Below are 27,102 nucleotides of genomic sequence, written 5' to 3'. Positions count from 1 at the left end.
AGAAAATATCTTGCGCCATGACGCTCTTCAGCCACAGATGCCCATGCGCCAAAAAAAATTCATAATAATCATCACAAAAGAACTAGAAGTACAAATATAAAACTAATATAAGTGCAGCTTGCATTGACTAACGTGCAGCTTAAAGGAATATTTGGCAGCATCCTATTCCCGCTTGCCTTAGTCCTACCATGTTTCAAATGTGTGCTCTATCTGTTCAAGCAGCTACCCGATACAATTTCATTACCACTTAAGCTCTCTCCGCAATTCGGAATTCCAGGTGTTCAATCCAGAGGCACTGCCTCTCGCTGTTTGCAATCTGGAATTCACAGTAACATAAAGGGAATAAGAGAATGACCTGAAAACTGTTCAGCGAATCAATGCATGCACAATTACGAAAAAAAATTCTATATTAACTGAGATAAGAGCTTTGGCTCCGGCCAATTACTTGAGCAACTCATAATTTATTGACTTTCTATCGCTGTGCAAATTGTCGAAGCTGATATTTGGTACTGTACAGCCAAAGCAAAATGTAGAACAGTCCAAATTCGTTACACTTTAACTAAAGCTAACCGAGCACCTCTAGCGAAGGAGACAGAGTTTCGTTTATTTAAATGTGACAGAAAAGCTCACATATTTTGGCTTTCAGTGATCTGAGACGTTTGTAAAACGAACACAGCCTTAATACTGTGGCCACAGAATGCAGTGCGCAGCTGTCAGCCAGTAATCATGTCGATCACACGGCTGGACTGCAAAAAAGTAACAACCACGATGTGAAGTCTGAGTTCAACCGTAGTTTAATTGCAGTCGCAATGGAATTGACAATCGAACAGGAGGCACAGGGTGGCGTTAACAAACAGCGTGCATTCGTCGCACGTGAACGATGGGCTCGCGTGCACAAGGTCCGTGCTTGGAAACGTCTCTGTTGGGCACGCATAGTGCCGAGTTACTGTGCAAACCGGGTTCGCAGGGGGTCACAAAATAAAAATCACCAGCTTTGTTATATTTGGTCCTAGCAGATCACCACCATACAAACTAACCGATGTGAAGATGTTTTAGAGGGACATCTTCATGAATTTGTGAAATGAAAAAAAAAATGTTTTTGACAGTAACATTGTGCACACAAAGGCCACGTGTCTTTCTTAGATTTTCTTGGCCTTTTTGCAACATATCTTAACCTTCCACTTGCGTTGAATCTCTGAGCAGTCCAAGCGATTTAGAGACCAAAATATTGAAGGGGTTCCACGTGAACGTTCAAGCACTGTCACGTTGAAATGATTTAATTTCATTGAGACGGCTTATGTGTGAAAGCGCGCAACATCTAGTTGCAACTAGGTTCACATTCGAGCCGTGAGGGCCGAAACATTTTTATTACCCATTGCTCTTTTTGGCGCCGATGAAGAGATTCTTGAGTTCTTTGACCTCATAAGGCCACGCCTAGCCCTGCACCCATAAGGACTGAGCGTTACCTACTAATTTAAAATCTCTGTGCATGCGCCTGTAATTGTCTAATCTTGAGTTAGTGCCGCTTGAGGAATTGAAATAAAAAGCCACGTTCAAGGGCCTGCTACAGGGCACAATGTTACCAAGTTTACAGAAACTGCAATTTTAGAGAAAGGACTGTGTGCTTTTAGCTGCGATGCGCAGAAGAGCTCGCGGCTAAAAATGTGACTTGCGCGCACACGCGAAGTTCACCAAGTGTTCTGCGTAGCTAGCACATCACAAAATATGCACACTGGAAAAGATTGCATTGCCAGAAAAAGATTAGGGTGCTCAAGGTGCCCGATAGCGCGTTTTACTCGCATGCACTATTTCAGAGTTGCGACTCATTGCCTGTGCACTTAATTAAATAACTTCACTGGTGTTTTGTCCGCTGGGTGCAAACTTCGGTTCAAGAGGGTACGCTCTACATGAAAATCCAAAAATGCTATTTGAAGGCGCAATGTTTAAAGGTTGTGCTCTGCAGTAAAGGATGAAAGTGGTGAAAATGGACTGCATCTACTTGTAGCACCAGTAGTGATGGGCATCATATAAGAAACACTACAGTGTAGTTTTCGTCTCGTCGGTGGCAAGTGGCGCGTAGATATATAGGTATAGATAGAAGTGCTTATATATGGCATGCTGAATGCATAATATGCTAGGGTGTACAGCTTGTTCTCGAACACCACACAGTAGGTACAAAAAAATATTAAAAATGCAGGGCCTACATTTTTTGCAGGAACTCTTTGAAAGCCAGCATAAACTATATCTAGAGCCTAAAGTGGCACGCAGCAACTTTCGTACATTGAAGAGAGCTTACAGGAATCACGCAGAAGTTAACCACGGTTAGGGCTCGTTACAGAGAGCTGTGAGACAACATCTGTGGACTAAAAAGCAAAAGGTACGGCTAATTACAATAAATACAAACACATTACCCCACTAGAATATATGAGGCAAAAAACTAAGGCATGTAAGGTTTAATCATTTTTTCTAGCTTAAATAACAGGATTAGCCTCGAATACACCTTACAGGATCAATAGCGCAAGAGACGTGACCCAATAATTGTTTTTCCTGCTAGAACCTTGTGCGAAGAGCACTCGACAACATATCTCAGTAAGAGAAAGATAGGTGCCGTATAATTTAGGATGCCAACATTTGCAGCTTAATTTGTTAGTTCGAAAGAACACATTTTTATGGCCAGAGGAGCAAGTAGATTTAATTAAGGCGGTGCTCTCAATTCTTTGCTGAACTGCGGCGTAATAAAAAGTTTCCTGCTTTACTTATCCGGTTACGGTGTATGTTTAAATGGAAACTAACGAAATAACTCTGAACGTTAAAACTACCTTTTGTGTCGAAGACCGCCTTTCTAATAAACTGCTTGGAGAGGCTCGTCAGAGGGCTAAATATACACTGCCTCTTTGTAAAAGTACTTATTTTTGCACGTTAGAAAGAAATAAACTTATTTAAAATGTTGGAAGCTGTAAATATTTTTTAAAAGTATAAATCCATGCCTAGTGTGCTGTAGCTTAATGCCTTTATTTTTATGGGAGGCTTAACAACACCGCGAGCTAACGGTAACCCAGTGACATTCGCAGAAATAAAGAAAAGTGTTCGAGAAACTTCAATCACGTGTTAGCGTACAAGAATTTCGCCCTTGTTATTCCTCTTCAAAGATTGATCAGACTGAAGCATCCTTTCAGTTATGAGGACACCCTCCTTGTGCCACGAGCTTTTTACATGGCATACCGAAATATATGATTTATTCATTCAGACAGCACTCAGCCTGCTACCAACGTGTGGTATTCATGCATGGCAACGAATTTGAGCCTATGATATGCCCGAGAAAGAACAAGTATAATATATGTAATAAACCAAGCGACTAATGTTCAAACATTGCATTTTTTAATGTTTCGTCCGCGATGTTTAATTTTATGGTTGCTTTCACAGAAGTTTTTATTTTCAAGAAACATTTGAGTGTGATGTTTTCGTTGCTTTTTCACCGGATATAATTTGCTTCTACCAAACAGTTTCCGTATCTTTTCGCAAGAACTTGTCGCACCAAATTCGTTAATTTTTCGTTGATTCTTTTATTCAAGCTTGATAGGTCAGCCGTTTTTATAAAGCATTTCTGATTTTAAGTATTTATGACTGAAAAGGCATTAGGCTGACAGTTTGTTCCAAAATTTCGCAGAGACACTACTGACAATCATAAGGCTGTTAATAGAGTACATTAAATGCTAATGACATAAGAACGCGTTATATTAATTTGTTCCTCAGACCCGCCGGAGTCTTTCCTCCCTAAAGTGAACTCTTTAGTTGACTGCCTACGGCAACCATCTTACTCCACTGCTATACTGCAGTGTATCGCTTTTGTTCCCCCATAGCCTATATAATGCATCTGTAAGCTTCTTTTCATCAACAGACGCTAACACTTTTGTTTGGAAGGGTAACAGAATATGGTGTCTGTGGTGTGTGCGCAATAAAAAGTATGAGCACCAGTCTGTTGGCCACTGGTTGAAATGGAAGAAATGCTAGTAATGTTTTAATGGCCTTGTCCCATCTGCACTGCAAGTAAAGCCTTTTTCTGAAACATTATTTTGCGCATACAACACTAATTTCCTGACTGTGAACAAAAACGCGCAACCCCAGGCTTAGCATTGCCAATAAATTGGGACATGAATATAAGTGCACAGAACACCAGAACAGGTCCAAGAGGGACTATGTGGCGCATAATACACCGGCCGCAAAGTGGAACATGTGAAAAGACTATAGAGAAGCCACCACAGAAGGCGAACCAAAGTGACGGTACAAACGCATTGATCCCTCGACCACCTGCGCTATATCTGGGGCTAGAGGTGCAACACACGGCGTTGCGCACCGTTCTGCACAGCAGAGATATTTATCTCAGAAATTAAGGGTGCAAAATAGCTCCATGTGTGCAGGACTTCAAACTCTTGCGCTTGCTTACCAAATAGTACTTTTGTATACGCGTCCCGTCGTAGGGATATTGAGTGTTGCCTAGGAAACAATCTCATGCACTGCTAATGTTACCTGAAATTAAGTGAAAGCATGTAGTTCTTAGCAAGCACAAAAAAAAAATTGCAAATCGACTTAAGATTCCTGGAGCTTCTGCCATATATGAGCAATGCTTTCATGTGTCCTTTTACGACCTCCTTTGTTATAGTCCACAAAGTATTTCTTGTAATAAGGGACCAATTAATCATTGCCATCCACCATAGCGAAGACAAATGGCTACAAAGGAAAGCTACACAGCTTTCTCAGAAACTTTGCATTTAAAGAAAAATTCGTCCTGGTTCGGGGCTCAAATTGGGGTAATTCTCTGCTATCGTTTCCAGTCTGCTGTTAAGTGTTAAGACATGTTTTAAATGCAGAAAGTTGCATGTCTCGCATGCTAACGTACCTTATACACATGGATATAAATCAGCTCTTCAGCTTGTTGTGTTGGTTTCTCAGACACAACTGCCGCACACAAAGCTTTCACTCACAAGATCACGAGAAGCAAGGAGCATGGGTTATTGTGCTCTACATCTTTAGTAGGAATACTATACGCTAATCTTGCGTCTTTAAACACCAAAAGCTTTTTAAAACAAGAACTTCGCACAACAGGACGCTGAAGCTGCCCAGAGATATTTACAATTTTAACTTTTGTTTAAACCGTTTTTTCTCTTAGCATAAAATTTGAGTTATAAATGGAAAATGCACATTTATTTGGTTTATTAAAGGGCAAGATTGAGTTTAGAATCTTCACTTCAGTATCATTATTGAGCTGATAAAAGTTTTATAACGTTATTGTGCTGTAGCTTAAATGTTCTATTAGGAACATACATAAAGTGAGAGACAGCCAAGACAGTGAAGAAAGTGGCCTTATTCACACAAAGCCTATGTAGAAGTCTGTAATTGATGAATTATACCTGAAAGTTAGTTTCTTTTCTCTCTTTATACCATGGCTGCTAATGCGTTAGACAGATGAAAATGTTGGACAGCAAATTCATTGGGAGCATTAGACACAACTTTACAAGCCACAAGAATAGTGCTTAAAATATGCAGATGAAAGCCAATGTGCACGGTCAGAATTAAGCAAAGAAAGAACTGAGGAAGGCTTAGTTTAAGTTTCAAAAATTGCACAGGTAATTCATGCATTGAATAAGTTTTTTTTTCTCAATAGAAAAATGAACTCCTGCAGAGAAGAGCATGGATTCCTGTTGATTGTCTTATATCAGTTGACTGCACAGGCCTCCACTGAGCCCCCAAGCCATCTTCACTGTTTGCACTTTGAATATACATGAACTGCCCGCTTTCAACAGTCAGATGGGCAAAGTACAATATTTGATCCTGTAAGATAATTTTGTGTGATGCATGCTAAAGTGTGGGCATCGTGAACATAGCCCACTGGTTTGTGCAACTTTACAGATTTTGAAAACAGTATTGCTTTGTGCAAAACTAGGGCAGCAACCTGCGTGTGACAGCATTGTATAAGTACGCTTGATGTAAGAGCATGTGTGCCATGAAAAAATGCTAATGGGAAACTCTTTTTATAAGTCCAAAGTGCTTAAAAAATACTGCATGCGCTGAATTTTATCATGTGGCCAATGACTGAAAGATGAACATTTCAAGTAATGTATACTTATAAAGCCAAGTAATTGTTTTAAAATTTGTCACAGGAAAATTATTGGTTGAGCACTGTTTCAACTCTAGGCCGTCATGAGAACATTAGAGAAATGTGCCATGTCTCATCATTAAAGATTGACAGCACACGTTTGATAAATTACCCACCTTATATAAGAAAGTTTTTTTCGGTGTTACTTCACTCTTTCAACTATTTGCCACACTATTCATTGTGCATACCTCAACAATTCTAATTCATTCTAGTTGTGCAGATTATTTTCATGTGTCTATGAATACATTAAGAGTCCGTGTGCATGAGGACCATGAAAAACATGTGCATATCATAAGACGTACAGGTGCCACAGCGTTAAGAGTGTGTTCAACGCTTAATTTCAAAGTGAAAATACTCTGTCAAAATTGTTACACAAGCAACATGGTAATGATGCACAAACAAAACCACGTTATATACAAGTTTAAAATGGGTCTTATATAGCACAGTTGCATGCGCCATATCTTGGTTCTATTGCCTGCCACTCGTCATGCAGTAGCTGACTAGCTCAGCTGAACACAATTTCGCTCACGTTTCCACAATGCGCCAAAGCTGCGAACATTCTGTAGATTTGACAGTAGAAAAGCATATCACATGGCATGCCACTGAAGTGTTGCACTGATCGTTATTTCTTTACTGCAGACACCAATATCCGTCAGAGCTCAACAACGACTATGTGAGTGCTCGCATATGCGAGCGAGTGTTTATGTGTACATCTTGGGTATGATTTTCCACCTTCTCGGCTGTGGCGTGCTTTCTGGCAGGGTCAGTTTTGCACTCTTCTTATAACACCTTCCTCTTTTTCAACTTGGTAAATGATGAGCACACTGAGGACTACGTTTTGCCTCCATCAAGTGTGCAGTGAGGTTTTTGAACACATCATTCGGCATGTTTAACATCTTTGAGCGTATTCTCAGCATCAGCTTGCAGATTTGGGAGAGCATAAGTATTGAGGCATAGCCCACTCTCACTTTTGCCACCTTTCCTTTGCTTTTAGTAAAGCAGACCACGTGCCCTTCATGAATGGCTTTCCTAGCCGCAGCTTGGCTAAACGGGTACACACTGTATGTTTCGTAGTAGACACGTTAGGGAAAGTCTTACTTCCAGCAAGCCACTCTTTTTTCAGGGAGCATAAAGCAGCACTGCTGCAAGAGCTTCCCAAATAACAGCCACGCAGCGGCCATCGCTTATAAAGAAGGGTATCAAAAGGACAGGACAATAGTGTTACACCCTGGTCGAGTGGCGGTGAGAGTTGAACGCTGCTCGTGACTACCTGACAACAATGAGAGTGCAATGGGTCGCGGCCGCCGCGTGTGAAGAGGAGAGTGAAAATTAATGCTGGCGGAGGTATAGGCACCCAGCAGCCGCAGCGTGGATAGTTCGTTCATCGCCGCGACTGTGTTTGCACCAGAGAGTCATGCTTGGTAACAAGGCTTCTTTTGTCGTCGTCGTCACCGCCGATGTATTCACTCTCGGCGTTGGTGGGAAAGTGGCTCGCAGAACAGCAACCGGAGACACTTTAGCGCCTCAAACGCGGCTCACTTTCTCTTTCCCCCACTACGTCTGGTCCAGGAAGTTGATCTCGTTGAGGGCAGGCAGCGGACTTTCTAAGGAAACTTTCCTGCGCAAAAAAGGAACAGGTTTATTGCATGTAGAAAGTTTCAAGGTCTCAACAAAGATACAAGGGACATCGTGCTTTTTATTGCTTTTCTGCCATGGGTTTCTTCTCGTGTAGTAGTGCTTTATTGCTGGCGAAGTTATGGCTTTGAAAAAAAAAACACCATATTAGTGTTTGTTATGCCTTTATTAGAAATTCTGTCTTACGAAAGATTGTACGCGTACCTTCTGCACTTTGCCCTGTCACCATCCTGAAATGAAAATTCTAACGCAGCATTAGACGTACCGAGTAAGCTGCTAGCAACCACGACTGGAAAAAACGGGTGCCAAGCTGTTAACGGATCGCACTTTCCTTTCGCATCACACTTTTTTTCAGCACGCCTAATGCGGTGCAGGGTCGCTAACTGTGGTTTTCACGAAAGCGCCAGCCGACTGAAGAAGTCCAGCAATTTCAGACAAAAATTTTGAAAACTGGAAAATTTTAAGAAACATCTAAGGCAATATTCGATATACTGGTCCATTCTTCTGATATGTAGCAAATTCTTTCTTTTAAACTGTTTCCATCCGTCGCATCTAAGAGTTAAGACTCCCATAGAAAACCAATGGGGAATGCTTTTGAAGACGGCAAGAACGTTAAAAGAAAAAAAAAAGTCAAGACTGCCGTCGGGTGATGTGGAATCAGCTGATCAATTAATCCGCCCATTTTTGTAGCTGAGCAATGGAAGTCTTCCGAAAAAGCGTAGTGTGGGTCGCCGAATATCCAGTGTGGCTTTGCACGCAACATTACGAATTAGCTGCCTTTCCAGGTCTGTCCTTTTCAGTTTCAGTGCAAGCATAATTTGAACTCCTATTCGAGTTTTGATTTTTCGAGATATTCTGTACTTTGGCCGTTTCAATAATGCTGCAGCACCGGCTGACAAAGTCAGCTTTCACTGTCTGCTAGCAGTATGTTTATATGCAGTATGCCTCGTATATAAACTAATCTAATATTTTCACGTGTGACAAGACACGCGTCCAGCAAATTGGTGCAGCTTATATTGGCGTATTTTCAAATGCTTCAGAAAATCTTACCAGTAATTTTTCTGCAAACTTGTCTCTGCTAACCATGAAAATCTATTTATTTAATCAATCGCACCAGTGTCAGTAAATACAGAGTTTTTTATTGCCCCCCGTGAAATCAACAGCAAGAAACGCCTCATACCTTTCAAGAAACAGGTCAAAGGAGGAGGGTGCTGAATTGGATCGAGTGGCTTTGGTGAAACGGGCATGGTGGCGGGGGAAGTCTTTGTATGGATTCCCAAACGAGTGCTTCTTCAGCATACTCTTAACCAGGATCTGCAGTGAAAAAATATAGAAATTTTACGGGAAGTAAATAACAACAAATTTAAGAAAAGTAGTACGATAGTGATGAATTTTATGGCCCAAAGGCAGCTACGGCCAAAGCCGCACCATGGCAGAAGGTGCTTATCGTCTACTCAAGATGGGTGTCAAGGGCCCATTTCTCAAGCATTTCACCCTAGAAAAACTGAAGAGATGAGATATGAAGGAACTAGAAGATGCTGGCACACACAGTAATCTGCTTGGCAGATAGCTCGAGCTCGAGCACGAGAGCAGACGAGGCCGAGCTGTAATCGCTCAAGTGATTTCTGCAGTAAACAGATCCCGAGGAGGACCTACGCCTAGAGTACCACTAAAAAGCTTATATTTGAGGATATTTCATTTCTACTTCCACCGCAGCTTGTCGTGGCTGTCAAAGAGAACCCCACACTTCTTTTAATGCTATTAAATTGGCTAAAGAGAGCAGTAATATTCACAATAACTAGACAGAAAAAAGGCTGGAACAGGCAAGAATTAAACTACGTTAGACATATATCCATATTAACATTCGCTTCAATACAAACTCGAGTGACACTATTTCGGCATTTGCTTGTATTTTGCAATTTACCTTTAAGTTTTTAAATAAATGTCTTTGTGATAACGGGCTATCACTTTTGTTTGCAAGCACTAAGACACAACTGCGGTTTAAGGAAACCTCATTTTTTACGGACTCTCACATCTGTTTCCTCAGCATTCCGGGTTAGGTGGGCCCATCGCACAAAAAATCTTGATCTCTAGAAGCAAATAAGAGAAACTACAAAAATTGGCAAGTCGAACTGTCTCAGAGTAATGCATGATGATGGGCTAGTTGGTTCACAAGATCAGCCAATATAAAACTGCACGAAGACAGTATAGGAGACGAGAACACAAAACACACGAAAAACGCAGTCTCTGTACACACAATTGATTTCTTAAGGCACTGTAGACTTTCCAGGGACCCTATGCACTTTAAATTGTGCAAATTCTTAAGCGGTTTTTGTCATATACGTATTTCAAGAGATTTCGGTTTCAAATTTTTTATTAAGAGAGAAAAACCTTCCTTACCAGCGTGTCGAGCTTAGGGATGGTGCGCACGCAGTTGTCGATCTCCTCTTCGGTGACTTCCACAAAGACACAGTTCTCGCCTTCGGATGGCATGGGGCATGTACCATTACGCGTCACCCAAGGGTGTACCTGCGTACAGTGAGACAATAAGTTGCGGCATGATTATTGAAGCAAAGATGAATGCAAGGTAGAGCGTCTTTGAAAGCGTTGTTTTCTGAATGCTGGTAAAGAGGGAAAATAATCCGAACGTTGGGATAGGACGCGTGCCTCTCTGATCGTCTCTTAGCTTTAAAATCCGGGAAAGGGCCTCCATATTACTCTTGATATAGAAGCGTAAAAAAGAATGTCACAAATTTAACGCTGGTAACTTGTAAATTATCGTAGGACAAACTACTGAATCTTGTTCTGCTACCTCTGAGCCGAGATGGTGCCACGATAATTTGACAAGGGTAAGAAGGTTTGATGAGCTACAAAGCAATGAGCACCCGTGAAGGTTTATGAACTAATCATGAGTTTTCTAAAATACTCGTTTCATGCTTAAAATTATGTAGGAGTGACTTTTACCGGTCAGCAGTCACTCAACACCTCAGTTCTAAGAATTCAAATTTTGCGTTGTTGTCAACCTAACCAGTGTCAGTGCAAACAATAAGGTGGTGCTTCTATCTTTCTGGCACTGATATAAAAAACAGCAAGTGCCTTGGCGTAATAAACTATCGCACGGAAGTGTGGTGCCTGAAAAAAAATACATGCACGAACTTTACCTTGACTTCAGGTACTGTTATCCTCTCCTGGGGGTTCTTCGTTAGCATGCGCGAGAGAAGGTCCTTGAGCTCAGTGCTCAGATGGGAGCTGAAAAGAAGACGACTGCATTGCTTATCCCACATAAGAAATGAAGGCTGGCAGTTGTTCAAAATCTTGCGTGAGTTATGGCGCGCCACCATCACTTCATGGAAAAGCATGGCTCCCTGACCATGCGTGTGACATGGCTTTAGTATCTCCATACCGCCCAGGCCACGCTGTTCATCCAATTATATATATATATATATATATATATATATATATGCAAAGTTGTGAAACGCTTCATTTAGCCACAGATTTATTTTGAGTCGACGTTTCGGACAGAGCCTGTCCTTTCTATATATGGCCTATTAGTTAACACGTATTGGTTTGGTGAAACAATTTTAAAAGCATGCATACGTTCAACGCATTTTGTAATCTATCAGATGGAATGCAGGGCACCGGAAAATGTAATGCGTGTTACTAAAGTTATTAGTATTCCACTATATAGAGTGTGTTGACATTACTGGGTTTTTACTAACTATAATTGTTTCGACGAGGCAATAAAGATATTATGGAATAATCGACACGTAAGGAAGCTCTTCTAGTTTCACTCCTTTTTTTCTCACCCTCGCACCCATTTTACTGCAGTCACATCACCTCAAATTTTATGGAGCTGATCGAGAGTTGCGATAGAAAGCAAAAGTTAACTTCTCGTCTTCTTGAGTGTTGGGAGAGTGCTCAGCTCATGATATGCGATTTATTTGTGACTCTTTCTAGAAGCAAGGATGGTATTACTATACAACTCACGATTCACAGACGTATACAAAAATGTATTCGAAGTTATTTGTTTCTGCCGTAATAACCAAATAACTCACCAAAAAATAATTGTAACACTGGTAATGCATGTTTGAAATTTGTTTCGTGGAAATTTTCTTTCATATTCCTTTGCCTAAAATATATTGAAAATAACGCAAAATAAACTGCTTATCAAATGGATGCCAGTATAATAAATTTTGCAAATAACAAGCCTTACATTAAGGACTCAATCTGCTATTCTGGACATTGAGAGCAAATAAACCCACTGTAGATTTGGACGTAGACTCACGGAAAGACTACAGGCTGGTTCCGTATCTTGTTGTACAGGATGAGCACGTTGGGGTCATGAAATGGAACATTGCCGACGACGAATGCGTAAAGGGTGACACCCATCGCCCATACGTCAACCGCCTGCACAGGTGAAACAAAACATTTGTCCTCGTCAGTGATAACTCTCGCTACCTACCAACCCTGACTTCAGAGGCGGCAGCCGCCAAAAGTAAATGGCAGAAGAATGAATTATGAAACAAATATTTGGAAATATTAAAGCCCCTGCTGCACTTTTATTTGATCTGCTTGAATTGTACGTCGTTGCCTCAGGATATAACTGGATAGCGTCTTACGTTAATGCAGAATTTTACACCAAAAAATCTCTTCAGAGATCGCGTGCTCCTCAAAGCTGCCACGCGTGACTGTAGCATACATCTTGCGCCAGTTAAAATAGCAAACATACGGTTTTATTTAGTAGCGGCATATTTCCTAGTTGTTTCGTAACCCGCACTTAGTATTTGATATCAGCACCGAGAAATCGTGTATCTCGCTGCCTACCAACCATGACTTGAGAGGCAGCAGCTGGCAATGGTAAATGGCAAAATAATGAATTAGGAAACATTAATGAAACAACACGTGAAACTATCAATCCCATTTCATCAAATTCAATATAGCATTTTTGTTGATCACCTGGTTGAAAGTCCAATCTAGTTATTAATATTAATTTGGAGTTTGAAAGATGGCACTTGCGCACCCTTAGTTTTAGAAATTATGTTTTCTTTAGGCAACTTTTATTAACACATGATCTAACTATTGCCATCAGAAATATCTCCAAGTTTATTAACATTCCTTGCATACTTTGTAGTGCTGTACAATTCACGAACTCAGCTGTCAGCTACGGGTGATGGCACACTACCAGTGCAATAGGATGAAAGGTGACTTTATGACAGTCGATTGATGTCTTTGGCTGGACAGCCTTCTTTTTGCGACACCTTCCATGATTTGTGTTCATCTTCACTAATGAATGGAGGCAGCCTTAAGTTCTCCTTTATACAGTTAGAGAGGGAGTTTTGGCAAAATTACGCAATTCTCACTTTGTTTCATAGCAGCGGTAACAAGCCCAAAATGCATTACTTTCTTATTCTGATAAATAGAGCGCATAGCGTTGATGCTTATGAAAGCGTACAACATTAACCTACTACTGTTTTTACACTTCTCGTTGTTTTGACAGTATCCAGCAACCTGTGTGCACCATTGCAAATGTGTCCTTAGAGAAGCATGTACGCACGTGTGAAAGTTAATTATTAACATTTTGAAAAATCTCTTTTAGTATAATGATTTAAAGAGACCAATTCGAAGGGTCAAGTGCCGTGCTGCAGGCAAAGCTGGCTTCGATATTATCTTTTTGTAGACTGCGTCGTTGTGGTATGTTGTAACCGAACAAACTCCATTGTGTGGCCTCTACTCGAGGAAAATGTTGCAGAGCCGTGCATGAAATGTGCGCGAAATATAGCTTTAAATTTAGACATCCCTGAAAAGGTGGCCTATGTGTATGCTTGTGGTGGGGGTTTTAGCCGCCCAACTACTTGAGGATGCAAACGTGTGCGAAACAGTGATTTTTTATTTTTCTTCGGGGGACGCGGAAGCCTTATTAGCAGCATTTCTGTTTATGCTCTTCTAAAGTAACCCTTTTTAACGATTACAGACTTCAGTTTTTTAAAAAAATCTAAATGATATGTTGATGAGGTCTCTGCAGGTAGTCTGCACTATAAGGCTGACGTTGGCAATTAATTAGCTAAGCTCAAGTAATCAACTTTTTAGTTCTGATTTACAGGGCAAGATTATATAGTAAATTTGGTAGCCATCAACGTCGTAGGTGAGCTTAGGGTTTATTATTTTTACTTAGCAATGTGGTTCGAAATACTGAACGTGAAAAATGGTGATATGTAAGCTTGTTAAGTTGGCTTAATTTCTCTCATTCATATATTGTAAAGTGGCGCCGCTAGTAGTTCTTACGCATCAAATGAAGACACCATTTGTGTATTTGATCATCTAGCAGAAAACTTTACTTCCGTGGCGATACTACGCGCAAAAACGCCGTTTTGTGAAAAAAAAAATGCGTGAAAGCGAACAGCTCTCAAAAGCGAATTTTGACGTCCGATATTTCGAACCCCAGTGCCGATTAAAAAAATCTAAAAACTGGGCTCATATTTGATATGGATGGCTTCAGCTTCCCAACATAATCATGCCCTCCTAAATAAAAAATAAAAGTTTACTAATCAATTTAGGTAATTATTCCTGTAATTACTGAGCACTGTCACGTACATAATGCCCGCCTAGCTGAATAATTCACCTGCACAAGCCGCGCTGACGTATCTAACACAGTTTTTAAAATAAAATTTCGGGAACGCTAAAACGAGCGCTCTATCTCGGTTCTTTCCTAACGTAGAGCTGCCGAATCTGGCATCATAATTAAATCATTAACAACAAATTGACGCACGTTTGACGCAAGTAATCAGACTTGGAAATTCACTTGCTTCCTCCCCAGCTAATCTCATATAGCAAAACAAACAATCACTGCTTTTGTTTTTTGGCAGCTATTTGGAGCGGCTTATTAAGTGGGAGCAAAAAGCGTGGGTAGCAACGTAAAGAGCCCTTCATGCTCTCTAGGGTACTAGGTCTCACTAAAGTTTCCAGAATAATTTATTGTTTCATTACGGAAGCAGACTGATGAATTAAAACAACTCACGTAGAGAAAAGCAGCTATTTTTGATATGTTTATAATTGCATGCTCCTCATCGGTGCTTCTCTAACGAGAAAAAACAAAACTATTTCGAAAATAACTTTGCCCAGCCAACAGCCATCTGCTGAAAAGACTACCAAGCAGCTCTCTGCTTAGTTCTTGTAGCGACCTCGTAAACTATGGAAAACACTTAAGGCTGAGCAGGATGCTTTTACAGAAATGTTCCATAATTCGCTGACCATATATTCCGTTATTGATTTTTGTCGCAGAGAAAAATTTTTTTGTTCATTCTTCTTGAAGGACATGGTGCAGCATTTTGTGCATTAAAATTCATACTCGTCTTCTTGTTGTCACTCATTTATTTCTGCAAAAAAGTAAAAAAAATGCGCTGCTTTAAAGAAAAGACAATGTTGGAGCTTTGCTAGCTGGCGCCGACGGTGTGGGCGTCGAAAGCCCTTCAGGTTCACGAAGGCGTCCCTCCCAATAAGGCTAGTTCAGTAAATTGATGGGCTTATTAAAAGTTCGAGAAGGGTGGAATAAAACTTGCGACCGTGATGCATTAATTACGCTGTCGCTCGTTTCAAGAGCAATAAATAATTCTCCAGTGCCTCGCGCTATCCATGCAGAAGTGAAGTAATGAGAAACTCACCTTTCCGCTGTACTCGCTTCGGTTATCTGCAGCGTACAAAGCCATTGGGAGAGAAAACAGAAGCAGAAATGAGAGAGAGCCGAGTGCCCTTAAAATAAACATCGCCAATAACTGGCGAAGACAAGTGGCGGACACTCAAACAACAGTAAGCAGCAGAAGAGGGCGCCTCGTCTATTGAGAGACTGCCTGCTAATAAATTATCACCAAAGTCTTCCTGGGGAGTAACATCGCGTGGACAAGTGCGCGACGTCGAATTATGGTCTCTTAGCTTTCTTTATTGAAGGCTGTTTATTTTGCTGTCTTTTTATGCTCGTTCCAGCTACACGTACGCAGCAAACCAGTAAGAGAGAAAGTGTGCGTCCTAGATCGCGCGAAAGAAGTTATCGTTCAAGAACAGAAGGTGCTGAGCCATAGCTTGAAGGGGCTCACGCAAGTCCGTGTTGCATGCGCTAGATAACTTTTATTCTGCCCGGCAAAATGAGAGGTGTGGTGTCACGGCATTAGTGGCTAAGCAGAAGCCTACAAAATTAAGTAGGAAGAAAAAATATCGACCTCCATGCCTGAACGACAACTCGTGTTTTACATAGTGTACGGAGTGTAGGCCTTTAAACTAGAGAGAAGAAGCTGGGAAAATGCGTTAAGCTCCTTACGACTAGTTTACTACGGCAACCACTCGTCATCGACTACAGTTTGAAGAGATGGAAATTAGGAAATGCTATAGCGAATGTATTTACATCAAGAACAGTGAGCCTGTAACGAGCTTGTTACTGTGCGAAAAACAAGATATATTTGTCCACTAGCCCCGCCGCGGTGGCTCAGTGGTTAGGGCGCTCGACTACTGATCCGGAGTTCCCGGGTTCGAACCCGACCGCGGCGGCTGCGTTTTTATGGAGGAAAAACGCTAAGGCGCCCGTGTGCTGTGCGATGTCAGTGCACGTTAAAGATCCCCAGGTGGTCGAAATTATTCCGGAGCCCTCCACTATGGCACCTCATTCTTCCATTCTTCTTTCGCTCCCTCATCCCTTCCCTTAGCGCGGTTCAGGTGTCCAACGATATATGAGACAGATACTGCGCCATTTCCTTTCCCCCAAAACCAATTATTATTATTATTATTTGTCCACTACCTGTGCGAATTTCATATTTATTTCTATTTTTGAGTGAAATAGCGTTTAATGTAAAAATAGAGAAATCTCGAAGAGAAGCCTCTTGGGATCTACTACACTGGCGCAATAGGTTTTCTTCTTGTTCTACCTAGTATATATTAAAAATTTTCACTTAATCTCCCAACGTAAGGACTGTAGGCAAGATTGGTGAAATGGAGCAGAAAATAACCCCAAGGTAAAAAACGCCACGCGAGATGTGTGCAACACATTCACGCTCTGTGTTCTTTGCGCTGAAGCGCACAGCAGTTCGAGCAGCTGAAATAAGTGTAGGGTACGCCTCATAAAGTTCCTGAACCTATAGATGTGTACTGGAAGAGACTTTTCCTTAAATTGAAATCAGTTGGCATACATTTTTTTTTGTCGGCATGGTGTGGCAGAGTTTTTGAGGAATTGCCACTCATCGAAAGAAGGCAGCGTGCAGAGTCAGCAGCTCACCGCTCAGAGCTTCGGGTGCAACAAAGGCGGGTGTGCCTGCGGTTCCAGACAGGAGAGCGTCTACGCCTTCGAACTGGTTACACACTCCGAAGTCGGCGATCTGCAACATATACCATTAGTCGTAAAACAGTCGATACTGCTAGATCAGTTCATTGGTGAGATTATTTTATACACTCAGCATAAAAACTTAACGCCAAAAGCCTGAACATTGTCATTCCGATATTTGGCTGTGCAATTTGCAGTAACACTTTTCTGCTCTGCAGTATAGAGCCCCAAGCGTTTTCCGCGTCCAAGTTCAGCAGGGTAGCAGGATTAACAGTGAACCTGAGTCATTCACGGAATTTTCTCTCTCCGAAACAGCGGCAGATTAAGGACCGCACTGCACAGCTCACTGACTTAATCGCAGTTTTGCTGCCCGTACCCACCACCCCCAAAATTTCACAGGCACCCGATACTTGCGTGTACCTAGAGTTTTACAAATTGAGGGAAAGGACAAAGCGCACACAACAGTACAGTTGAAAACTGAAAGAGAAGTAAGAAGAACAAGCGAGTTAAACGAAGAGAAAAGATAACTTTGCAAAAGAGCTGTGGGCGGGCAAGATAAAACGGAAAGCGAACCCCATGGTGCGCCTGCCTTTGCCAGATAAAAAAAAAGCGCGAATAACGCGGATTGAAGGAAGTCCTATGAGTAAGAATGGGAAAGGTGCAAAAGGAAAGACAGAAAGAGAGCAGTTCAAAAGCAGGAGATCCCAAAAGCAACAAAAAAGTTCTGACTACGATTCAATAAAAAACTTGTAATGAAAGCATAGCGAAGAGCAATAATACCGTATCACCAAACGATATGAGGCGGAAGGAAAACGCAGACACAGTAGTTTTCAAAAGTTTTAGGAACCTACAGGTGGTAATGAAAGAAAAACTATTTCAGAAAGACGTAGGAGCAAGATTCCTCCAATCCGAGCTACGTGAGCAGCAGTGTCAGGGTTTTTCGAAATGGTGGGGGTCAGTTTAAAGCCATAATTAAAATGAGTAAAACCGCTAAAAGACCCGGATCGTAATTTAGCTTCGGGGTAATAATTCTGTAGTAAGGCAGACAAAATATGAAAAGAAAGTTTGTGCCGACGGGCTAGATGTCCTGTTGCAAATATATCACTTAACTAGGGATATATATCACCCTATAAACGAAGAAGGCATCCGGCTAACAAGCGTGGTGCGCTTGAGGTCGATGAAAACCACTTCGACGAAATTACGGATTTTGTACTCTGTATATCAGACAACCTGCCAACTCTGGACATCGCACCCTTCTCAGATATTTTTTCTATCTTGAGAACGCGGCTGCTTGACGCCCACCTATAGTGTGTATAAATTTTATTATGGCGTATAATCTAGGCAGTTTGTGTGTTGACGGAAAGTCTCTCAAACGACGGGAAAGCGTACGCGTATGCTAAATGACGGAAACCAAAAGTCACCGAAAAAAAGAAGCATAGATGATGTCTTTTTTCACTTTGTAGTTTCTATCAATGAGAGATTAATCAAAGCGGAATAAAAAACCACATGCTGCCGGTGGGAGCAGAACCCACGAGCTCCGAATTTTGCGGCCTCAGCTCTACTAACTGAGCTACGGCGACAACTGTCCAATCTTCTACTTTCAGGGGTACTTATGTCTAGTGTAAGCGAACCTTGATAGCGTTCAGCAAAGACACCCTCGTCCATAGCGGCGGACGTAGTACGCCCTGTACCACGGGTGCCTCCCTCGACCCACGACCTCCAAATCTCGCGTCCCTCCATCTCATATTGATAAACACTACAAAATAAAAAATAAGACATCCACATGTTTCTTGGTTTCGGTGAATGTTGACTTCCGGCATTTATGCCATAACGAACCCCTCTTTCAATTCCCTTGTCTACTGAATAGTTAGTTCATCAAGGGCCTCGAATCTGGCAATCTTGATGCCATCGGTAGCATAAGAAGGTTCTCACACAGCTTCCACCCTCACCTTTGGACCACGTGACACTAGCGGTTAATACCGGACGTGCTACGTCTGCTGCTATGGACGAGGGTGGTGGTGGTGAACTCTCTCAAGATTCGCTGCATATAAATACCCCCCAAAGCAGAAATTTGGTCAACTGTCGCCGTAGGCAGTAAGTAGAGTACTGGACGCGAAATTCGCAGGTCGTGCTTTTCTATCCCATCGGCGGCATGTGGTTGTTCTTTCTTCTTAATTTATTATTCTCTAGTGATAAGAATTATAAAACTAAAACTATAAAACTATAAACATCCCCTATGCTCCTTGGTTTCGGTAACTGTCGGCTGCAGTCATTTATGTCATAACGAGCACCTCTTTCCAAGGGACGAGAGGGCACAACCAATTTAATTAGCCGCCATCTTAGATTCGAGAAACCGAAACTATGCCACCATTTCGTCTCTTGGCGTCATACTCACATACTTCCACCTCTAACCATCATATTGAACCGTGGCGTCATCATTGGCACGTGGCAGGTGGTTGTCTCTGCAATGCTATTGTAGATGGCACTAAACTTCTAATTGCGAGACGCGCTGTTTTCTAGTTGTAGCCACAGAAGGCGCTGTGATCAAGGGTGGTAGCAGACCCCACGAAATCTCGAAACGTGATGATTAAGAGCTAATGCTCTTAAAAGCAACGAAAGAAAACGCTGCCTGAAATGTTGAACCCTCATTAATATTCGTAGAGATGAATCTTAACGAAAGCCGGCAAATTCTTGTTTATTGAAGACAGTGTTTCAGCAAATTGCTTATCATTCGGTTGTAAGGCAAGATGATTTGCTGCTGTTGTACTTACATATTTGCGCACCTCTACCAGCACACAAATGGCTGAATTGGATGGAATGTATACGCCGATTCGATTAGCGTGTAAAGCGTGTGATGGATCTTATAGGCCTAAAGAACCCTACAATATTAGTGACCGGCAGGGCAACCAATTTTTGTCTCTACTAATGAACTGAGCGGCCGATTGCGAATATGCTGAAAATTTCAATACTTGAAGAAACCTGAAAAGGTTCGAAGAAATAGCTCCTTAAGACCCTCGTAGGATCTCTAAAGTATCAATTTCAAAACAGTGACTCTATTCAGAGCATTACTAAAACAGTAACAGCTTTCCCCAAACGAATTTGAGTGACTTCCGCCTTAGCGACGGCTTTCAAAGTCATACGCAAGATGACGCAGATTTAATGACGCATGCCGCGGAACACCCAAAATGCGTAAGATGAGCGACTTTAGCACCACTGCGCAGGAACAGCCGCATTGTCTGAGTCACCTGGGGAGATTCGCGCACGTGTTTACGTGCACTGAAAGAACTGCTTATGTAAGCCTACCTTTTCCGATGTTTAGCGAGATAGTATTTTTAAAGTATTTATATTTAGGCTTGCAAATGTCTGCAGCGAATACACCTTCAATTACATAGTCGCATATTGTTAGTTAATAGTCAAAACATTCCCACCTGAGTTGGTGCCCCATGAAAATACTGCTAAGCTGTTTTCCGCTCAGAATTGACCTATTTTTCTCTTCCCTGGGTAAATCAGAGTTGGAGCACGTACTGCATCATGCTTTCCGTGCAAAATTTTAACAATTAAAAATATTTTGGTTTCTAGCTTTCTGCATTGGCAACAACAGGAACGTGTTGAGAGAGCCAAATTGTTGCATGCATAGGTACGAGCACTGCAAAAAAGACCACTTCACTTTTAAGAAGAAAATTCATTGTTCCCCTCTATTAAACTTGAAAAGACATTAAGAAATCGAGTTTCGAAAAAAATTGTTTTAAAAAAACACGCTTCTGTTTTACGTTGTAAAATGAATCGTTTTCTGTATGGTAGTTAAGTGTTCGTTTTCCCATTGCTTGATCCCGCACTTACAGCCGCAATAAGGCCATTTCAGCGGCCATTTCATCAGGACTTGTATAGTGCATACGTTGCGCTCGGATAAACATTATGCTTAAATACATGCGGTTTCAACGTGCTGCCGTGACACATTGGTTTCCATCAGACATCCCAATTTCATTCATCACCACGTACTTGCGAACTGTGCTGTTGCGCTGTCTTGTTTTCTTATAATAAACTGCACATCTCCAGCAAAAATTTTAATTTGAAGCCCAACGTTTCTCAAGCCATGTCGGCTCCTTCATCAGCAGTGACTGGGGGGCTTGTAGCTAGCTTCTTTAAGTATGGAGGGGAGGAGGGGGTTAAAGGAACGAAAGCTGTGATGCGGAAGGCGTGGGGGAGGGGGGACGGTTGGGGAGGGGGGGGGGGGGGGAGTGGTTAAGGCTGTGAGTCACGTTGTCGCACTGTGGGGAGGCAGTCAATGGCGAATTTTTTTTGTTTGAGTTCCAGGGCGAAGGCCATGGGGCATATACTGGAGGCAGGTTTCCTTTTGTGCGGTTTATGTTGTTCGGGGGTAGTTTGGATGTGTCAGGACTAGAGAAGTACTCTTTTCTGGTAATTTGTTTCAGCTCCGAGGATGTTTTGGTTCCGAGCACAGAAATTTAGAATTCGTTTAGGTGCTTTTTTCGCCTGTGAAAAGTGTGGTTATCGTATTTGTTCGAATAATGCACACCGTTAATTGAGCCGGTCACTGTTTCTAATTACCACTTAGTATTCACAATCAGTGTATTTATGGGTCATTAGCATAATTCATCTTCATTAACCTTGTGCTACCCATCTTTGGACAATTACCTGCACTCTTCCTTTGTCGTCCAGCAATAGGTTCGACGGCTTGATGTCGCGGTGAATGATTTTCTGGTGGTGGACTGAAAAATCAAGAAAACAAAAGCATAATTAGAAGTGACCAGAAGTTATAGCCACATCAACCTAGCACAACAAGAGTGTTTCATTAAATTGTATTCATTTTTTTATGTGCCGAAATAGCCCAGTGGGCGATGACTCGGGGTGTCAGCAAGAGTAACGAAAATAATTACGATCACCAGGCTTTCGTACCTTACAGCTCCCTATGAGTACACCGGAATTGATACTTTTCGTTCTATTATGGCAGTAACAGTGGCCGGGCTCGATTTCTTCACGTTATGCTGCGTAATTCAACGACATTGCCACAAAGCTGCTGCGGTGGGGATGTAAAACTTATATTGATTGCCAGAATGCAATCATGCTCTACCCTGATGGTAATGACATAAGCGGAGTAACAAGGTGCTTGTTTATAATTAAATATTTTTCAGATTACTTTCTGCTAGCTGTTTTAGATCATTAGCCAGAGCATTAGCTGTTTTAGATTATTAGCGCTTAGGCAGGCTAAAGGGCTGCAGACAAGAATCAATGTGGGGCTTTAAAACGTGACAAGCATCAGCAGCAGACATTTCTTCTCACTGCTGTTTGTCTTCGCGAAAATGTTCACAACTTATTTATAGATTTAAATCTTCAGACTTGAAAATTTTGAATTACAGAATGCAAAAGAAATTCTTTCCCTGTGCAGCCTGCCAAAGAAGCGAAAGCCAAAAGTTGCGTGAGCTCAAGTGTCGCGGCGAAGACAGTTTTTCCCTACAGAAGATCTTGAAATCGACAACAAAATGTCAAAGCACGATGCGATCGCAGACAAGAAAAGGATGCTCTAGAGCATCGACGAAAGGGTGACTCCGCTGGAACCCGAGTGCACGTCGACAAAATCCCAGCTTTTCGCAACCGCATACCGCACAGAGAGACGCGGCCCTGGAGAGCTTTCGACGAAACACGCGACGACTTGTGCCACGGAGAGCATAGGCACGCCCGGTTGGTTCCCCCGAAGGGTGGCTTAGTCAAGCATCGACTTCGCCGATCCTAAGTGGGAACGACGGCACAGGTGCGCCAGACGCGGGGCCCCGTTCAGACAAGCGGTGTTGACGGCGTCTTGCGCGATTTCTTCTAAAGAAAAAAAAAATGACACTGACAGGAACTCAACTCGTTTCTCGAGGCATTCTAGGCGAAGTTTGCGAACGTCTAACCGGCTCAGGTGCCTGCTCGCAGGCAAGTATAAGTGCGGTCGGCATTTTCTTCACCGCGACAGGGCGCGCGTGTCGTATCGACCGGCCGCCCTGCGAGGACTGGAGCTTCGGCCGTAGTGCTTCACGAGGTTAGTTGTAGCGCACGCATCACAAGTGCCGTCAGATATGAAGCGCCTGCGACAGGAGAAGGGTGCGTTTTTGGCTTCCAAAGATTGATTGCGCGCCGTGCCCTTATAAACTTCCGGGACATAGGTCTTCGTCACAGGGACGTGTTCTGAGGTTGTTTATGAACCCTTGCGTTATAAGTTCGAGTGCAGCCTGGTGCACTTTAGGATGCCGTGGAGAGGGATAGTAGATATAGGCATGACATATTACTGTTACACGTAACCAAGATAATAGCATATATATATATATATATATATATATATATATATATATATATATATATATATATATATATATATATATACAGGCCGCCATTGGAATCAATCTGAACCTGGCAACGTTTAACGCTAGAACTTTAGCTAGTGAGGCTAGCCTAGCAGTGCTGTTTGAGGAACTAGCGGGAATTAAATGGGATGTGATAGGGCTTAGCGAAGTTAGGAGGACAGGTGAGGCGTATACAGCACTAAAGGACGGACACATACTGTGCTATCGCGGGTTAGAGGATAGACGAGAACTAGGTGTGGGATTCCTCATTAATAAGGATATAGCTGGCAACGTAGAGGAGCTCTACAGTATTAACGAGAGGGTAGCAGCTATAGTAATAAGGCTTAATAGGAGGTACAAGCTGAAAGTGGTGCTGGCCTACGCACCCACATCCAGCCATGATGACCAGACCATTGAAAGTTTCTATGAGAACGTAGAATCGGCAATGAATAAAGTAAAATCGCAGCACACGGTACTGATGGGCGACTTTAATGCGAAGGTGGGCAAGAAGCAGGCTGACGACCACGTGGTAGGTGACTATGGGATAGGCTCTAGAAATAGCAGGGGGAGTTATTAGTCGAATTCGCGGATAGAAATAATTTACGCATCATGAATACCTTCTTCCGCAAACTAGAAAACAGGAAGTGGATCTGGAAGAGCCCCAATGGTGAGATTAAAAGTGAAATCGACTTCATACTATGCGCTAAACCTGGCATCATTCAGGATGTGGCCATCCTCGGAAAGGTGCGTTGTAGCGACCACAGAATGGTAAGGTCTAGAATTAGCTTAGACTTGAAGAGGGAACGGAAGAAGCTAGTGAAGAATAAGAAGGCTCTCTATAGATTCATAGCGCACAATAACAGCTCTCCGGCCTCCAATCGCATAAGGTCAATGGTAATGTCTCCGCTGGAGGCTAAGCAAAACCTTGAACGCATCGCGCAGGGGCTGGCCTTACGTTTCCAGGTACAGAAAGCAGAACCTTTGCACACTCTCACCCCCAGCTCGGACTATCCTGAGGTCGACGTGTCGGAGCTCCTGCAAATTGTTTCCTCGATGCACTCTGCTGCTCCGGGATCTGACGGGATTACTGTGGGCATGTTAAAAATTTTAGCGCACGACTTTCCAACTCACCTTCTAGAGATTGTAAATGCGTCATTGGAAACCTCTTGGATTCCTCACAGTTAGAAAATTGCGAAATTAATTTTACTTTTAAAAAATGCAGACAATGGATTTCAATTAGACAATATTCGGCCGATTGCTTTAACCTCAAATTTAGTAAAGCTAATAGAAAGAGTAGTACACAGTCGCCTCACAAAGCATGTTCATCATATTAACGGCCTCAGCCCCACACAGATTGGCTTTCGTCGCGGTTGTTCCATATGTTCCGCGCATGTGGATCTCGAGAGCCGAATACGACTCTCAATGCGCCAGAGAGAAGTTTCGGCCTTGGTGACGCTTGTCGTTGCGAAGGCCTATGACAGCGTGGAGCACACAGTCCTCATTAACAAGCTTGCTCAACTACAACCACCGCATTGCCTCTACGCCTGGATTTGTGAATTTCTAAAAGATAGATTTTTCTTCTGTACAGACGGATCTTTTTGTTCTAATACCTATGGTCAATCAAGAGGTGTGCCGCAAGGCTCTGTTCTTGGAGCTACTCCGTTCGTATCCCTGATTATACTCCTATTTTCTTCGCAGAGTTTTTGGCCATTGGTTTGGCTCTTCTCAAAATTCCCAGACATGTCGCACGGGTTCTTATTCTTACAGACTGCCTTTCAGTTATTGTCTCTCTCCAAAATTCGGAAAAATCTTTCTTGACTCGTTCACTTAGGTTTTTTGTTCCGAGCACAGTGCGCGAGATCCGTTTGGTCTGGGTACCTGGACATTCAGGCGTCTATTTTAACGAGGTGGCTGATTTATTGGCAAGGTCAGCTCTCAGCGCACCTGTAATATATCCCGTCCCTCACCTCATTCTGTTAGCAGCTTCACGTTTCCAGCAGTTCCAACATATTTCAGCCACTTTGAGTGATCCGTTGCTCAATACCGTGGACTTTCAACACCTAAAGTACCCATGGAATATCCGGTGGTGTAAGTCAAGGCTTTGTGAAGTGTCCATGACGCTCCTGCGATGTAGAATCCCTCACTTAAACTTGTACGTATGCAGGTGCGGGTTCGCTGCGACAAACCTTTGTGTATCATGTGGGCAAGTTGAATCAATCGATCATTTTCTCCTCTCTTGCCGGCGGTTCGCGGTTCAGAGAAAGCAATATCTGGAGGTTCCTCTTTCGAGACTAGGACTGCCTCTGTCTCTTACAGTTCTTCTATCGTTCGGTGCGAGTACCAAGGGATTCCCGTTAAGCAGTGTATGCGGCTACCTTCACGATTACATAAGTGCAACTAATCGATTATCTTGTTAGCTATATACAAAATTCTTTCGCATGTCCAAAAAAGGCTAGATTAATTCTATTCCGGATGACTCATACCTCTTGAATTTATTTTATTTTTCCAATTGTTTTAATCTTGATTCAGTCTTCTGACGTTTCCTTCCCCGCGCAAATGCTTCATTGGCATTCTACTCTATACCTTGGCCAATCCCCCCCACGTGGGTATGTGCCATATTACTTGAGGAGAAGAAGAAGAAGTTAGCCGTAAGAGGGAAAGCACAGGAGTTTAGGATAGCGCTGCAAAACAGATATTCGGCTTTAACTGAGGAAGATGATCTTGATGTTCATTCAATGCACGATAATCTGACATCAATAATTACGGAGTGCGCAGTAGAAGTAGGCGGTAGGACCGTTCGAAAAGATACCGGGAAGCTATCTCAGGTGACGAAAGATCTGATTAAGAAGCGCCAAAACATGAGGGCATCTAACCCTACCGATAGAATAGAACTAACGGAGCTATCAAAGTTAATAAATAAGCGCAAGATAGCCGATATAAGGAAGTTTAATATGGAGAGAATCGAGCATGCTATAAAGAACGGAGGTAGCCTAAAAACAGTGAAGAGGATACTAGGCATAGCTAAAAACCAGATGTATGCATTAAGACACAAGCAGGGCAATGTCATTAGCAATATGAATAAGATAGTTAACGTAGCCGAAGAGTTCTACACAGATCTGTACAGTAGCCAATGTAATCAGAGCGTTAATGAGAAAGACAGCAGTGCACAGCAATGCGTCATCCCGCCAGTAACGAAAGATGAAGTAAAGAAAGCCTTAGAAGCAATGAAAAGGGGAAAAGCAGCTGGGGAGGATCAGGTAACAGCAGATGTGTTGAAGGATGGAGGGGACATCGTGCTAGAAAAAGTAGCCACCCTGTATACGCAATGCCTTATGACCTCGACTGTACCAGAAGCTTGGAAGAATGCAAACAATATCTCAATTCATTAGAAGGGAGACGCCAAGGACTTGAAAAATTACAGGCCTATCAGCTTACTATCCGTTGCCTACAAAGTATTTACTAAGGTAATCGCTAATATACTCAGGGCAACGTTAGACTTTAATCAACCAAATGATCAGGCAGGCTTTCGTAAAGGATATTCCACAATAGATCATATTCACACTATCAATCAGGTGATAGAGAAATGCGCAGAATATAACCAACCTCTATATATAGCTTTCATTGATTACGAGAAAGCATTCGACTCAGTAGAAACCTCAGCAGTCATACAG

General features: G+C 42.3%; 1 protein-coding gene across 3 annotated transcripts in view; it reads right to left on the bottom strand.

Annotated features, from left to right (window-relative positions):
• Positions 1-771: 771 nt before the first annotated feature.
• The window catches only part of LOC144121378 (calcium/calmodulin-dependent protein kinase kinase 1), a 220,759-nt gene continuing 194,428 nt past the window's right edge, over positions 772-27,102 (bottom strand). For 2 of the 3 annotated variants that reach the window (XM_077654573.1, XM_077654574.1), the window contains exons 12-19: positions 21,747-21,820; positions 17,046-17,145; positions 15,448-15,473; positions 12,075-12,196; positions 10,951-11,038; positions 10,190-10,318; positions 8,970-9,103; positions 772-7,772 (exon numbers count right to left, since the gene is read on the bottom strand). In XM_077654573.1, coding sequence (XP_077510699.1) covers positions 7,709-7,772; positions 8,970-9,103; positions 10,190-10,318; positions 10,951-11,038; positions 12,075-12,196; positions 15,448-15,473; positions 17,046-17,145; positions 21,747-21,820 — 737 coding nt within the window. In that variant the 3' untranslated portion in view covers positions 772-7,708. The remainder of the gene's footprint in view (positions 7,773-8,969; positions 9,104-10,189; positions 10,319-10,950; positions 11,039-12,074; positions 12,197-15,447; positions 15,474-17,045; positions 17,146-21,746; positions 21,821-27,102) is intronic. The other variant, XR_013312609.1, reaches the window with a different exon arrangement.

This window comes from Amblyomma americanum, chromosome 2, assembly GCF_052857255.1.
Source record: "Amblyomma americanum isolate KBUSLIRL-KWMA chromosome 2, ASM5285725v1, whole genome shotgun sequence".
Classification (NCBI taxonomy): domain Eukaryota; kingdom Metazoa; phylum Arthropoda; class Arachnida; order Ixodida; family Ixodidae; genus Amblyomma; species Amblyomma americanum.
The sequence above is the reverse complement of the archived record's forward strand: the minus strand, read 5'-3'. Positions and strand labels throughout refer to the sequence as shown.